General features: G+C 45.1%; 1 protein-coding gene across 5 annotated transcripts; it reads right to left on the reverse strand.

The window, feature by feature from the left end:
• Positions 1–1,251: 1,251 nt before the first annotated feature.
• Positions 1,252–13,342, reverse strand: LOC132532416 (isoaspartyl peptidase/L-asparaginase-like). 5 transcript variants are annotated; one of them, XM_060184638.1, is made up of 4 exons: positions 12,787–13,298; positions 12,030–12,666; positions 2,168–2,310; positions 1,252–1,492 (listed from the first exon to the last, which is right to left on the reverse strand). In XM_060184638.1, exons 2-4 carry the CDS (start codon positions 12,220–12,222, stop codon positions 1,340–1,342), a joined length of 489 nt encoding a protein of 162 aa, XP_060040621.1. In that variant the 5' UTR covers positions 12,223–12,666; positions 12,787–13,298; the 3' UTR covers positions 1,252–1,339. The 5 variants fall into 5 exon arrangements, with proteins under 5 accessions (XP_060040621.1, XP_060040623.1, XP_060040622.1 ...); XM_060184640.1 differs by lacking the exon at positions 12,787–13,298 and having other exon boundaries at positions 12,030–12,548; positions 12,588–12,706; XM_060184639.1 differs by lacking the exon at positions 12,787–13,298 and having other exon boundaries at positions 12,030–12,429; positions 12,509–12,706.
• Positions 13,343–14,232: the final 890 nt, after the last annotated feature.

Genomic DNA, 14,232 nt, shown 5'->3' on the forward strand with positions numbered 1-14,232 from the left:
CAGTGGGTTAAGCGCACGAGGTGCAAAGCCCACAGACCGGCATAAGGATCCCGGTTTGAGCCCCTGGCTCCCCACCTGCAGGGGAGTGGCTTCACAGGTGGTGAAGCAGGTCTGCAGGTGTCTGTCTTTCTCTCCCCTTCTCTGTCTTCCCTTCCTCTCTCCATTTCTTTCTGTCCTATCCAACAATGATGACATCAATAACAACACCAACAATAATAACTACAATAATAAAACAACAAGGACAACGAAAGGGAATAAATATTTAAAAAATTAAAAAAAGAAAGTCTTAATAAAAATATATATATATTTTAAAGAAAAGTGAAAGTAGTCAGACTTCAGGTTTTTAAAGCATCTGTCAAACTTATCAGCAGAAATAAGATGAAGTGACTGTAGACGGTGCAAATTCCCTGAGGTTTGCTGATCTTTTCATGTCTGACTTCGAGTCACTTTAAAAGTATTTAGTTCTTTCTACCACATGTCTGAGGCCTGTCCCATGGTCAGATACGAGTCTAATTGAATTGTCCCATCTTTGGGCAAGTCTAGGAGACCTTGGTGTCCCACAGAGCCTTGTTTCCTGGGTTACCTCCCTGGTCCCTACCTATGGGGAGAAAGCTTCACTAGTGGTGAAGCAGGGCTGCAGGTGTTTCTCATCTCTTTCCTTCTCTACCTCCCCATTCCCTGTAATTTTCTCTGTTTCTATAAAAAATAAATACATAAAACTTTAAAAAAATTTTTTTAAAAGAAAGCTCCCTGGTAGTGATACTAAGGTATACTTCTGGTCAAACAGTACAAATCTAAAAAAAAATGTACACAGAGTTACTAGACTATATTCTGTTATAAGTTTCTAGGCTGTTTTAAAATTTACTTGATGTAAGTGGGCTTTTATTTTGCACTTTGAAATCTGTAACACCATAACGCAGAACATCTGAACAGTTCCAACACATAAGAGTTGTACTGACTACTCCGCACTATCAGAGTATGCTGGTGCGAGCCCATAGGGTACTCTAGATCTAAGAGGGGCTGTCAAGTTGTCTTAGGGTCACAAGTAGGTGAAGAAGCATCTGGATAATTAATACGTTTACACAAAACATGTGTCTATTAAATTGTGTTGGAGGAGGAAGTCTGTTGGCCTAATGTGAGCTACTATCCAGATGTGCAATGCATGAAAGTAATGTTAAGAATTATAAAAGCAGTGTTTTTCACTGAGTGTGAATTATTTTGCACAAAAATGAAACTACCAAGTGGTGTCTGACTTAAGAAACGTTATCTATATATCGTCAGATATCTGTCAAACCTCCACACTCAAGTAACTCCCAGAAATATTAGCTATTGAGGGCACTTACTTTTGACAGCATGCTTTTTGAGCATATTTCTCTTTTTCCAGACGTTTTCTGTTTCTCTCTGTTACCAGTTGCTCTTCCGGAACTTCTGCAATCCCCATGGATGCTGCAAACTTTGCTGCTCCTTGGCCAGTCAGAAAACAATGAGGCGTCTTCAGCCAGGGAAAGGAAGGGAGGGAGGAAGGAAGGAAGTTAGCTTTCTGAAAAAGTCACAGTCTTTCTAACTGTTCCAACTGTGTGGAAATAATTACTTCTCTCTGGGTAGAAAGGCTCAGATATGCAAATGTTTATCGACTTGCTTTCTTGAATGTTGACAAGAACCTGATTCTCTTGTATTAAAAAAAACTCCAGATGACTGAGAATGAGACTTATATGATTTTTTTCATAAACAAACTTGATCCTTTTTTTTTTACATTTACACTATTAAAAACAGATTGATTGCTGAGAGAAAGTTGAAGAGAATACATGAAGACAGTACAAAACCAATCAAATTAGGTGGACAGAATTGAAATTCTAGCTTATTTGAGAAACATAAATAACAGTGCATCTGTTCTTTTGTAGACTTCCAGGAGAACAGTGATCTCAAGTATTTTCCAACAGTCAAATCTTCCCTGTTCATTTTAGAAAAAAAAAAAAGAATGTGCATGAGTGCTTACACGTGAGCATGAGAGAGAAAGACAGCCAGCCCCACCTCAGAGGCCCTGCTGCCGTTTGAGGTGGGGCTGGGGATTGTCCCCAGGGCCCCAGGCACCCGGTACCTCTGGGTCACGGAAGCACAGCAGTTAATAGTTCTGGAGGGAAAGACGGTGATTCAGTCACACACACACCTTTTCCATGACAAGCCGTGCAAGCTTAATGGGGTTCGCTATACAGCGGACTGCAGACACGGCTCCTGAGGACAGATCTTTCCCACTCATGATACTTGCATCCATTTCCACTTCACCATTTGCATTCAAGACAGATCCACAACCTAAAAACCCAAGGGGGGGGGGGGTTAGGGAGGAAGAAAAGCACGCATTAAGGATTCACCAATAGCCCCAGCGTATCCTCTACGCCGTCTACTTTAATTCAGCCTCTGCTTCGTTGCCACCACACATTTCTTTAATTTTTCAAATTTATTTCCCTTTTGTTGCTCTTTTTCTTGTTGTAGTTATAATTGTTGTTGTTATTGATGTACAAACTTATAAGATAACAGGGGTATAATTTCACGGTTTCCACCACCAGAGCTCTGTGTCCTCATTCCCTCCATTAGAAATTGCAGTCGGGAGTCAGGCTATAGTACAGCGGGCTAAGCGCAGGTGGCGCAAAACACAAGACTGGCATAAGGATCCCAGTTCGAACCCTGGCTCCCCACCTGCAGGGGAGTCGCTTCGCAGGCGGTGAAGCAGGTCTGCAGGTGTCTATCTTTCTCTCCTCCTCTCAGTCTTCCCCTCCCTCTCTCCATTTCTCTCCGTCCTATCCAACAACAACAACAACAACAATAATAACTACAACAATAAAACAATAAGGGCAACAAAAGGGAAAAAATAAATAAAATAAATATAAAAAAAAAGAAAAAAAAAGAGAAGAAATTGCAGTCATTCTCCATGGTCACAGATATATGATTTTTCTTTCTTTTTTTTTTATATTTATTTATTCTATTTATTCCCTTTTGTTGCCCTTGTTTTTTATTGTTATAGTTATTATTGTTGTTGTTATTGATGTCATCATTGTTGGAAAGGATAGAGAGAAATGGAGAGAGGAGGGGAAGACAGAGAGGGGGAGAGGAAGATAAGATACCTGCAGACCTGCTTCACCGCCTGTGAAGCGACCTCCCTGCAGGTGGGGAGCCGGGGGCTCGAACCGGGATCCTTACACCGGTCCTTGCGCTTAACCCACTGCGCTACCGCCGACTCCCACTTTTTTTTTAAACACACACCTGACTTGGCCTTCTGTGACCTGTACGAAGGCCTTGCTGATCTGGCCTCTTATTTTTCCTCCGTCTTCACTCCTTGACTACACTTAGAGAATTACCTGGTTCTCCATCACTGCTGCACCTCACACACACTCCACTCGACTTTCTCCAGCTCTCTGCCTGTGCACCAAACTATTCTTGACTTCACTGTGTCCTGGGTACCTCTATTTCCTCACTTGTAAAATGGATAAAAAACAAAGTTTAGGAATATTTAGAGGACTTTATAACTAATACCAGACAAGGTAAAATTCATGTCTGATATCCAGTAAGAAATTACCAAGTGCACAAAGCAATGGGAAAATATGAACCATAGTGAGGGGGGAAAAAAATCAACAATAAGGCAAGGGCAGATAGTATAATGGTTATGCAAACGGACTTTCATGCCTGAGGCTCCACAGTCCCAGGTTCAATCCCCCTGTACCACCATAAAGCACAGCTGAGCAGTGCTCTGATAAAAAACAAAACAAAAAAACAAACCTCAATAGTAACAGACCCAGGAACTATATGACAGAAAGCAGTAGACCAGGATGTTATTTAAAACAGCTACTGTAACTCGAGAGCATGCGCACCAGAACTTCAAGGAAAGTAGTAGAAGAACCTAACCAGAACTTCTAGAGATGGGGAAGTCTGAAACGAAGAACACACTGGGGGCCATCAAAGTGACAGCGAGACACGGCAGCAGCAAACATCAGTGAACTTGAAGCACGGCACAAACTACTTTAAACAGAGACGCGAAAGACTGGAAACGAACAAGAGAATATCACTGAATTCAGGGACCGTGTCAAGCGGCACAGTATGTGTGTACCGGCATCCTCAAAAGAAGAAGCAAGAGTGAGAGTTGGGTGGTAGCGCAGCAGGTTAAGCACAGGTGGCACAAAGCGCAAGGACCCATGTAAGGATCCCGGTTTGAGCCCCCGGCTCCCCACCTGCAGGGGAGTCGCTTCACAAGTCGTGAAGCAGGTCTGCAGGTGTCTGTCTGTCTCTCCCCCTCTCTGTCTTCCCCTCTTCTTTCCATTTCTCGTTGTCCTATCCAACAACAACGACTAAAACAACAAGGGCAACAAAAGGGAATAAATAAATAAATAAATAAATAAATATTTTTAAAAAAAAAAAAAAGAAGCAGCAGCAGCAAGAGAATGCTGCTGATAGGAACAAATGGAAGCTGGCCCATACCCTGTGAAGAGCAGCCAAGGAAACGCTCAGAATTCCAGAAAACGGCCTGTGCTATGACCCAGCGACTTCTCTCCTGGTGATCCATCCAATGCAAACAAACACACCCACGACATATATATGTTCATAGCGGCAAAATTTGTAATTGTCCAAACACGGATGCAACGTAGGTGTCCAACAACTACTCAGCTATTAAAAATAATGAGTTCACCTTCTTCACCTTATCTTGGATGGAGCTTGAAGGAATCGTGTTAAGTGAGATCAGCCAGAAAGAGAAGGAAGAATATGGGATGATGTCAACAACAGGTAGAACTTTAAGTAGGAGGGACAGAGAGGGAAAACACAGCAAAACTAGGACCGGGCTGGGTGTGTTTCACCAGAGCAAAGGGCACTGGAGAAGGGGGGTGGATGGTGGGTGGAGGGGTGTTGGGTCCTGGCACATGATGATGGAAAAGGGCCAAAGTCGGAGAGGGGAGAAACCGTGCCTGTGTTCAATAACTGTGCTGTATACCACTAACCCCTCTAGTAAAACGATACTGAAAACATTGAAGAAAGCAACATTTTCTTTGTCAGATTTGATGAATACTATAACTTCGCAGATCGGAACAGCTCAATAAACTCTAGGCACACACAAAGGAGACTATAGCCGGGCACACTGTGCTCAAACGCCTCAGCGCTAATGGGAAAGAGAAAAATCTCGAAGTGACCCAGAGAAAGAGCCGCTAGGTGGAGGACAACAAAGGATGGCAGCAAGAAAACCAGGCCAGCAGGGCATAGTGGGACGACCGCTTTAAGATCTGGGAAACCGCAAAACTGTCCAGCCGGAATTCTCTACTGAAGGGTGGTATCTTTCAAGTACAGGAAGAAAAAAAAAAAAAAAGAAAAAGAATTTACAAACACATAAAAACAGAGGGCTTGTGAGCTAGCTTGCTGGGGTAGGGCACTGCTTTGTTTTGTGCACAATGAGGTTCAAGCCAGGCTCCTATTACAGGGAAGGAAAGGTGGGTGCTGTGCTCTCTCTCTCTCTCTCCCTCTGATTCTGTCTCTAAAAACATAACATAACATGACATGACATGACATAACATAAACAACAAGACATACAAAAGCTGAATGAATGAGTCAATAGCAGATGTGCAGTATATGAAATGTTAAAAGTATTTCAGACAGAAGGAAAGTAAAAGCAGATGATTGGCTGGGATCCACTTAAAATGGCTGATGTGGGGATAAACAAAAATACTCTTCCATTTGCTTTTATAATCTCTTTAAAATGTAAACATTTGCAGGAAAATACTAAGATCATTATTTTCTATAATAATAGTATTTCTATAGTCATTTTTAGCACGCACAGAAGGGGAATATATGCCAGTTACAGGACAAGGGGAGTCTGTGGTGACTGGGTTCTCACAGATGGGTGGAGTGCTCTGAACTCGAGGAGGCCCTGTACAGTGAGGGCTGTGCACTCTAGACCCGGAAAGACCCCTTGAAAGAGATGTGTAGCTACTAGGCCGACAAAGGAGGGGACATGGAACATCTAGTTATTCCAGAACAAACCAGAAGAAGACAAAGAAGAAACAGACTGACAAACAAAAGATTGGACAGACAGGAAACAGCAAGATGAGAGATTTATACCAAGGGTATTAGCAATCCCATTAAGGGTAAAGTCTAAACACTTCAAAGGCAGAGACTGTCAAACTGTTTTTTAATATTTGAGAGAGAGAGACAGAAAGACCAGGGTATTGCCTAGTTCTGCTAAGCAGTGCTGTCAGGAATTGAAGCTGGGACTGTTGGGACCTCAGGCTTGTAAGTCTAGTGTGCTACAGGTGTGTTATCTTCTTGGTCTGAGACTGCCAAATTGACTTAAAAGGTATGACACAATTATAAGAAACTCTTTTTTTATATTTATTTATTTCTCCTCTTTGTTGCCCTTGTTTTTTAGTTATTGTTGTTGTTATTGATGTTATCATTGTTGGATAGGACAGAGAGAAGGGGAAGACAGGGGGGAAAGAAAGAAAGACACCGGCAGACCTACTTCACCGCCTGTGAAGTGACTCCCCTGTAGGCGAGGAGCCGGGGGCCTTGAACCGGGATCTTTACTTCAGTCCTTGCACTTTGCACCTCAAGCACTTAACCCACTGCACTACCGCCCGACTCCCGGAAGAAACTCTCTTAAGGACACAAATAGACTAAAAGTAAAATAAGGACAAAGAAATACCCTGTTAAAATGAATTCAGCAGAAGCTGGAATAGATACTAATAAGCAGATACATGGCATGTTAGGTCAAGTGTACTTCAGAATAAGGAACATTAATTAAAATGAATGTTAGGAATGATAAAGGTGTCAATTTATTCATTAGACAACAATCTCTGTACTAACGACAGTTTCAAAACATGTGAAGTAACAGCTGACAGGACTCAAAGGTGAGACAGACAAGCCCACAATTAAAGTGAGAGACCAATCCTCTGCCACAGTGACTTACCAGAAAGAAGAGAAAAGCAAGGGAAACAATATCTAAATATTATCAACAAACTTGAAGGGACTGAGGTTTATAGAATTTTCCATCCCATAAAGTAGAGTATATTCTTAAAAAAAAAAAAAAAGGAAGTGTAAGTGGGTGATTTACCTACCAAAGTCAGACCATATTCTGGACCAAGAACCAAACTTCCAGAAGTGAAAGAATGTTAATCCAACAAAGTACAACTTTTGATCATAAGATCATCAAATGAAAAATCAGTGAACAGATAAATTGTGTGGAAAACCCACGAACGGCATCACAAGGGAAATGACTGAATAAGTTATAAATACAATGAAAAAGGAAAGACAGTATGAGATGACATTTTTAAAATTTACTTATTTTTATTTATTATTATTATTATTATTTTTACCAGGGCACTGCTCAGCTCTGGCTTATGGTGGTGTGGGGGACTGAACCTGGGACTTTGGAGATTTAGGCATAAGAGTCTTTTTGCATAACCATTATGCTATCTACCCTCCACTGTAAGATGAAATTAATGAGTGCTTGTGAATGAGTGCAATGCTGTAAATGCTTGCATGGAAAGGAACAGTCTCAAATTCATGACCCAAGAGAACAGTAAATGATTCTGGAAGCAAGCTGAAGAAAGGGGATAATAAAGAAATCAGAGGAGTCGGGAAGTAGCGCAGCGGGTTAAGCGCAGGTGGCACAAAGTGCAGGGACCGATGTAAGGATCCCGGTTCAAGACTCTGGCTCCCCACCTGCAGGGAAGTCGCTTCACAAGCGGTGAAGCACGTCTGCAGGTGTCTGTTTTTCTCTCCCCCTCCTCTCTCCATTTCTCTGTCCTATCCAACAACGACGACAACAATAACAACTCCAACAATAAAAAAAAAAAAGAGAAAGAAGTCAATGAAATCCAGAGCAGAAAAGAGCAAAAGAAATAAGTAAAATAAACAGCCCAAAGCAAAATCTAGGTTTTTGAAACAAATAATACACTTGACGCAAATATAACTAGTCTTATCTGGAAAAAAAAAAAAAAGGGCACAAATCGTAACAGCAAGACTGAAAAGGGGACATTTCTATTTATAATAAAATAATAATAAATACTGAAAATTAACTCTTCTCCCCTTACATTCAACAACTGATACAAAATAGATACATCCTTGAAACAAATATTGACAAATTCACTTAAATAACAAACAGATAACTTGTTAAAGAAACTATTAACCTGGATTTTAAAAAAGTTTTTTTTTTTTTTTTTTTTTTGCCTTCAAGGTTATTGCTGGGGCTTGGTGCCTGTGTTATGAATCCACTGCTCCTGGAGGCTATTTCCCCCCCTTTTGTTGCCCCCGTTGTTTTATCATTGTTGTGGTTATCATTATTGTTGTCACTGATGTCATTGTTGTTGGATAGGACAGAGAAATGGAGAGAGGAGGGGAAGACAGAGAGGGGGGAGAGAAAGATAGACACCTGCAGACCGGCTTCACCGCCTGTGAAGCGACTCCCCTGCAGGTGGGGAGCCTGGGCCTCAAACCCGGATCCTTACCCGGTCCTTGCGCTTTGTGCCGTGTGCGCTTAAGCCGTTGCACTACCGACAGCCCGACCCCCAAAGATTTTTATTTTTATTTATTTATTAAAGAGGAAAAAACACCACTCTGGATAAATGCTCCAACAGAACAAGGGCTGGGGAGGCAGTGCAATGGTCCCGCGAAAGACTTTGATGCCTGAGACTGGGGTCTGAGGTTCAATCCCGAGCATCACCACGAACCTGAGCCGAACAGTGTTCTGGTCTCTCCCCCTCCCCATTAAAATAAATACTACATCTTTGAAATCTTATATTTTGGTAATCCAGTATCAAATCACTAGTAAAAATGAATTATAAAAAATGAAATAACAGTCTGGGGGTTGGCATACATGGTTGAGAGCACACATCGCTGTATGCTTGGACTCAGACAGAAGCAGAACTGCAGGTCTCTCTCTCTCTCTCTCTCTCTCTCTCTCAATATCTATCTCCCCTTCTCTCTTGATTTCTCTGTCTCTATCCAATAAATAACACACAAATATATTAATGCTAAAATTTAAACTAAAAAACTCCAACAAAACAAACAAAAACAAGATATTCTAGCTTCACTGGAAAATTCTACCAAGCATTTACAAAGAAATAATACCAACTGCATTCACACTAGAAAATCAGGAAACACTTTTTAATCCATCATACAAAACACATTACTCAGACAGCAAAAAAAGCAGGCAGGTATCATAAAAGAAAATAAAATTGTTGGGGGTCGGGCGGTAGCGCAGCGGGTTAAGTGCACGTGGTACAAAGCGCAAGGACCGGCGTAAGGATCCCGGTTCGAGCCCCCGGCTCCCCACCTGCAGGGGAGTCGCGTCACAGGCGGTGAAGCAGGTCTGCAGGTGTCTGTCTTTCTCTCCCCCTCTCTTCATTTCTCTGTCCTATCCAACAACGAACGACATCAACAATAATAACCACAACAAGGCTACAACAACAAGGGCAACAAAAGGGAGAAAAAAATGGCCTCTAAGAGCCGTGGACTCATGGTGCAGGCACTGAGAGCCAGCAATAACCCTGGAGGCAAAAAAAAAATAATAATAATAAAAATAAAACTGTTAACTAGTATCCCCCACGGACATAGATACAGAGTTCTTTTAGTTTCATATTTGACATACAGAATCTGTAATGTGCAAAAAGTGACGAATCTACCGCTTGCCTTCACCTATTGCTAACACTTCATTTGGAGGGTAGGAATCTTAGAAGATTCCCACGTTCTCTCCCTTCTCCTATAGCCCTGCCGCCGTTTAGTACACGTACCCTATGCTATAGTAACCCAATGAAATGCTAACATTTTAAACAGTCATCTATATTAAGATAAAAGTGTTTGCATTTTAATTTTTTCGACTCCAACATCACTGTTGAGGAAATGTTGATTTACAGGACTTTTGTTATCACAAGGTACATTTCCATATTTCACTAGGGCATGTAAAATTCTTGAAAATGTTACCAGAGGGCTGGGTGGTGGTGCACTCACTTGAGTGCACACATTAGACCGGACTTTCAAGTCCCGGGTCTTCACCTGTGGGGGTGAGGGAGGGGGGATGCTTTAATTGATGAATCAGTGCTGCAGTTCTCTCTCTCTCTCTCTCTCTCTCTCTCTCTCCTTTCCCTTCTCAATTTTTCTATTTCTATCCAATAAATGAATAAATGCACACACACTTAGAAAAGAAGATTCTATCAGGACTGGGGAGATAGCATAGTGGTTATGCAACCTTTTGCATAACCATGCAGAGGCACTAAAGGTTTAGTTCCCAGTACCACTAGAAGTAACTGGTACTCTGGTGTCTGTTGAGTGTTTGAGGCTGTGGGGTGGTTACACAGGTGTCAAATTTCCCAAATGGGTTCACTCATAGTCTCTGTGCAAAGACGTGAAACAACCAATAAGTCAGCCAACCAACCAACTAAACCACCACCACCAACCCCTTCTTTCCATAAGTGAATTGTGAGAAGCAGGTTGAAGACAAAAGGGTGAATTATTTCAACTTTAACTAGAGGTTGAACCCAGGTGGGACCTCTAAGCCTCAGGCAGGACAGTCTCTTTGTGTCACTGTTACTAGCACAAACCCCCTGCCCAGTTAAAGTTCATAAGGCAACTTGGTCAACAGGTGAAAGATGGATACTCTTGAGAGTTTGTTTGGAGGTTCTAGCAGCTGAGCACAGCTACTTGTATATCCTCTGTATTCTGAGAAGGCCTGCAGCTTCGGGAGGGACGTGCATGGAGCAGTGAGGGAGAGAGGGGACACCTGCCGGGCCAGCCAGATCAAAAGGTGACAACTCTTTATTCACCTTTGGCACAAAGATGGGGGGGGGGAGCGTAAAGGTTTTTTTTTTTGTTTTTTTTAAAAGGGTTTTTAAATTTTTTACTGAGGGGATTGACAGTTTCCAATAAATAAAGTTGTTGGTACATGTGCAAAACTTCTCAGTTTGCTGCAAAACATTCTAATAAACAGGTACCAAAAAGCAGGAATAGAGCAGATGAAAATTAGGGACCTCAGGGTAGAAAGAAGCTAGGAAGTCTATTTTAGGTGTGTTCCAAGGATCCACAGTGTTCATAATTTTTGCCTGAGTTTGACAGCTAACATGAAGGTGGACTAAACATATTGGCTGGGAAAATGGTGCTGGAGTTGAGAATAGGACTAGAAAGCTGGATTAGGGCACAGAGTAGCTTCCCAACTTTCATAGGGTGTATAATAAATACAGTGAACACGGTTTCACCATTCATCTGACCTATCCATAACACTTCTCTTAAACTCTTACACACGTCACACCTGGGCCAGCTTCCTATTGGCCAGCTGGGAGCACCAGGTATGGTTACCTTGTCCAAACTCCTCCCACAGTGTGTACCTTTTGTGGAATTATATCCCTGTTACCTCGTTCATTTTGTAAATCAATATTAAATCATTAATAAAATAAAAAGCACAAAAGAAAAAAGGTTATGCAAAGAGACTTTCATGCCTTAGGCTCCAAGGTTCCAGGTTCAATCCCCAGCATCACCATAAGCCAGAGCTGAGCAGTGCTCTGTTCCCTCTCTCTCTTTCTGTGTAGCTCTCATTAAGATAAATAAATAAATAATTAAAAAGAAGAAGTCGTGCACATCGAGGGGCCCTCTGAGAACTTCTCCACGGCCTTCGGGAACCTGTCCCCAGCGTTCTTTTCTAATTTCACTTCTGCAGGAAACCTACCTCCTAACTTAACAAAGGAAGATAGGGAAATCGCAAACCTAGGGGCCAGGTGGTGGCATACTTTGTTGAGCGCACATGTTACAGTGTGCAAGGACCCAGGTTCGAGCCCCTGGTCCCCAGGGGGAAAGTTTCACAAGTGGTGAAGCAGTGCTTCAGGTGTCTGTCTCTCTCAGTCTCTATCACCCCCTTCCCTCTCAATTTCTGTCTCTATCCAACAAATAAAGATTTTTTTTAAAAAAATGAGAAAAAAAAAGAAAAAAAAAAGCAAACCTAACACCCTGTTCCCTTGAACCCCCCCCCCCCAAGGGGACTGAGCACCTTCCACCCCTTCCGTACCCACCTGCATTGAACTCGGGGTCGTCCTCCAGCGCCGCCACCGCGCCCTCCACCGCGTCCAGCGCGCTCCCGCCCGCCCGCAGGATGCGGTAGCCCAAGGCCGCTGCGCGCAGCACGCCCTGGCGCACCCGCTCCCGCCGCTCCCGGGAGATGCTGCTGGCGCCGCCGCCGTGCACCACGAGCACCAGCGGGTTCATGGCGTGTCCTGGGGGCGGCCGCAGTCAGCCCATGGCACCCACCGGCCCCGCGAGGGAGGAGGTGCTGCCCTTTGCAGGGAAGGCTGAGGACTGGGAAAGGGCCTGGTCCTCCAGCCCTCGTGCGGGCTGGGGCACCACGTGGGGTGGAAAGCCCCTCCAACCCTAGCAAGGCTGCCACCAGGCCTCAGTTTCCCCCGGGTCCTGCACCTGCTCCCTGGGGCCTCAGTTTCCTCGGGGGATCCTGTACCTGCTCCCTGGGGCCTCAGTTTCCCCGGGGATCCTGCACCTTCTTCCCTGGGGCCTCAGTTTCCCCGGGGATCCTGCACCTGCTCCCTGGGGCCTCAGTGCCCCCGGGGATCCTGCACCTTCTTCCCTGGGGCCTCAGTTTCCCCGGGGATCCTGCACCTGCTCCCTGGGGCCTCAGTTTCCCCGGGGATCCTGCACCTTCTTCCCTGAGGCCTCAGTTTCCCCGGGGATCCTGCACCTTCTTCCCTGGGGCCTCAGTGCCCCCGAGGGTCCTGCACCTTCTTCTCTGGGGCCTCCGTTTCCCCGGGGCTCCTGCACCTGCTCCCTGGGGCCTCAGTTTCCCTGGGGGTCCTGCACCTGCTCCCTGGGGGCCTCAGTTTCCCCGGGGATCCTGCACCTGCTCCCTGGGGCCTCAGTTTCCTTGGGGATCCTGCACCTTCTTCCCTGAGGCCTCAGTTTCCCCGGGGGTCTTGCACCTGCTCCCTGGGGCCTCAGTTTCCCCGGGGGTCCTGTACCTTCTTCCCTGGGGCCTCAGTTTCCCCGGGGATCCTGCACCTGCTCCCTGGGGCCTCAGTTTCCCCGGGGATCCTGCACCTTCTTCCCTGAGGCCTCAGTTTCCCCGGGGGTCCTGCACCTGCTCCCTGGGGCCTCCTTTCCCCCGGGAGGTGACCCCAGCTCCCTCCCCAACGCCCTAGGCCGCTCCCGCAGGGAGTGGACTCACCGAGGGCGCTGCGGGGGGCGGACGCCGGGCTGCAGGCAGGGCGAAGGCTCCCTACCACCTTCCTGCCCGGGGCCACCTGGGTCTTGCAAACTGCTGGCAACCGCCCAGCGGGCAACGGCTCTGCGCCTGCGCACGAGGGAGGGGCCGCCCCGCAGCGCTACCGTAAAACCCCTATGCGCGGCACCCCACGCAATGTCCCTCTTGGCTGCTGCCTCTCCAATCCGCATTTGTCCAGGCATGTCTCGCTCTGAGAAATAGTCTTCCACCCACCGTGGTTCCTGGTAAGATTATGGGACCCTTTCTCCTCCTCAGGGCTTCTCCTCATCTTCTTCATGAAACTGAGGCGGAGGCGGTGTTCGTGGTGAAATACGGAAAGCAAAATGTGAAGGGTGTGCAACTGACTGTCGAAAATTCAGTGGCCCAGACTTAACCCTCTGCTTGAGATGTTTTTCAGAGCTGCTCTATTCTTTCAGAATCCAGATCTTGTCTTTTATTAATCGCCTCCCTTACTCTGGCCAATAGCAGAAAGATACACTGTCAGGATGTCGGTACTGGATCTGAGTCTGTGTCTGGGGTTTACTGAGTCTGAACCCTCTAACCTCCTCCCCTTAGAATAATGTCAAAGTTTTTTTAAAAAAAATTTATCTATTCTCTTTTGTTGCCCTTGTTGTTTTATTGTTGTAGATATTATTGATGTCATTGTTGTTAGATAGGACAGAGAGAAATGGAGAGAGAAGAGGAAGACAGAGAGGGAGAGAAAGATAGACACCTGCAGATCTGCTTTCACTACCTGTGAAGCGACGCCCCTGCAGGTGGGGAGCCGGGGGCTCGAACCAGGATCCTTACGCCGGGCCTTGCGCTTTGTGCCACCTGCGCTTAACAATGTCAAAGTTTTTTCCTGAATTTTCTCAGTGAATCCCCACAAACATCGGTCTCCTGGGCTGGTTGCTGCAAAGCTGGTTCAGAGCTCTTTCCATCTGTATGAGGTCTGATCCAGGGCTCTGTGCATTCAGTCTCTCAGGAAGGACTCAGCACCAACTTTG

The sequence above is a fragment of the Erinaceus europaeus genome, unplaced genomic scaffold (assembly GCF_950295315.1).
Source record: "Erinaceus europaeus unplaced genomic scaffold, mEriEur2.1 scaffold_1101, whole genome shotgun sequence".
Lineage (NCBI taxonomy): Eukaryota > Metazoa > Chordata > Mammalia > Eulipotyphla > Erinaceidae > Erinaceus > Erinaceus europaeus.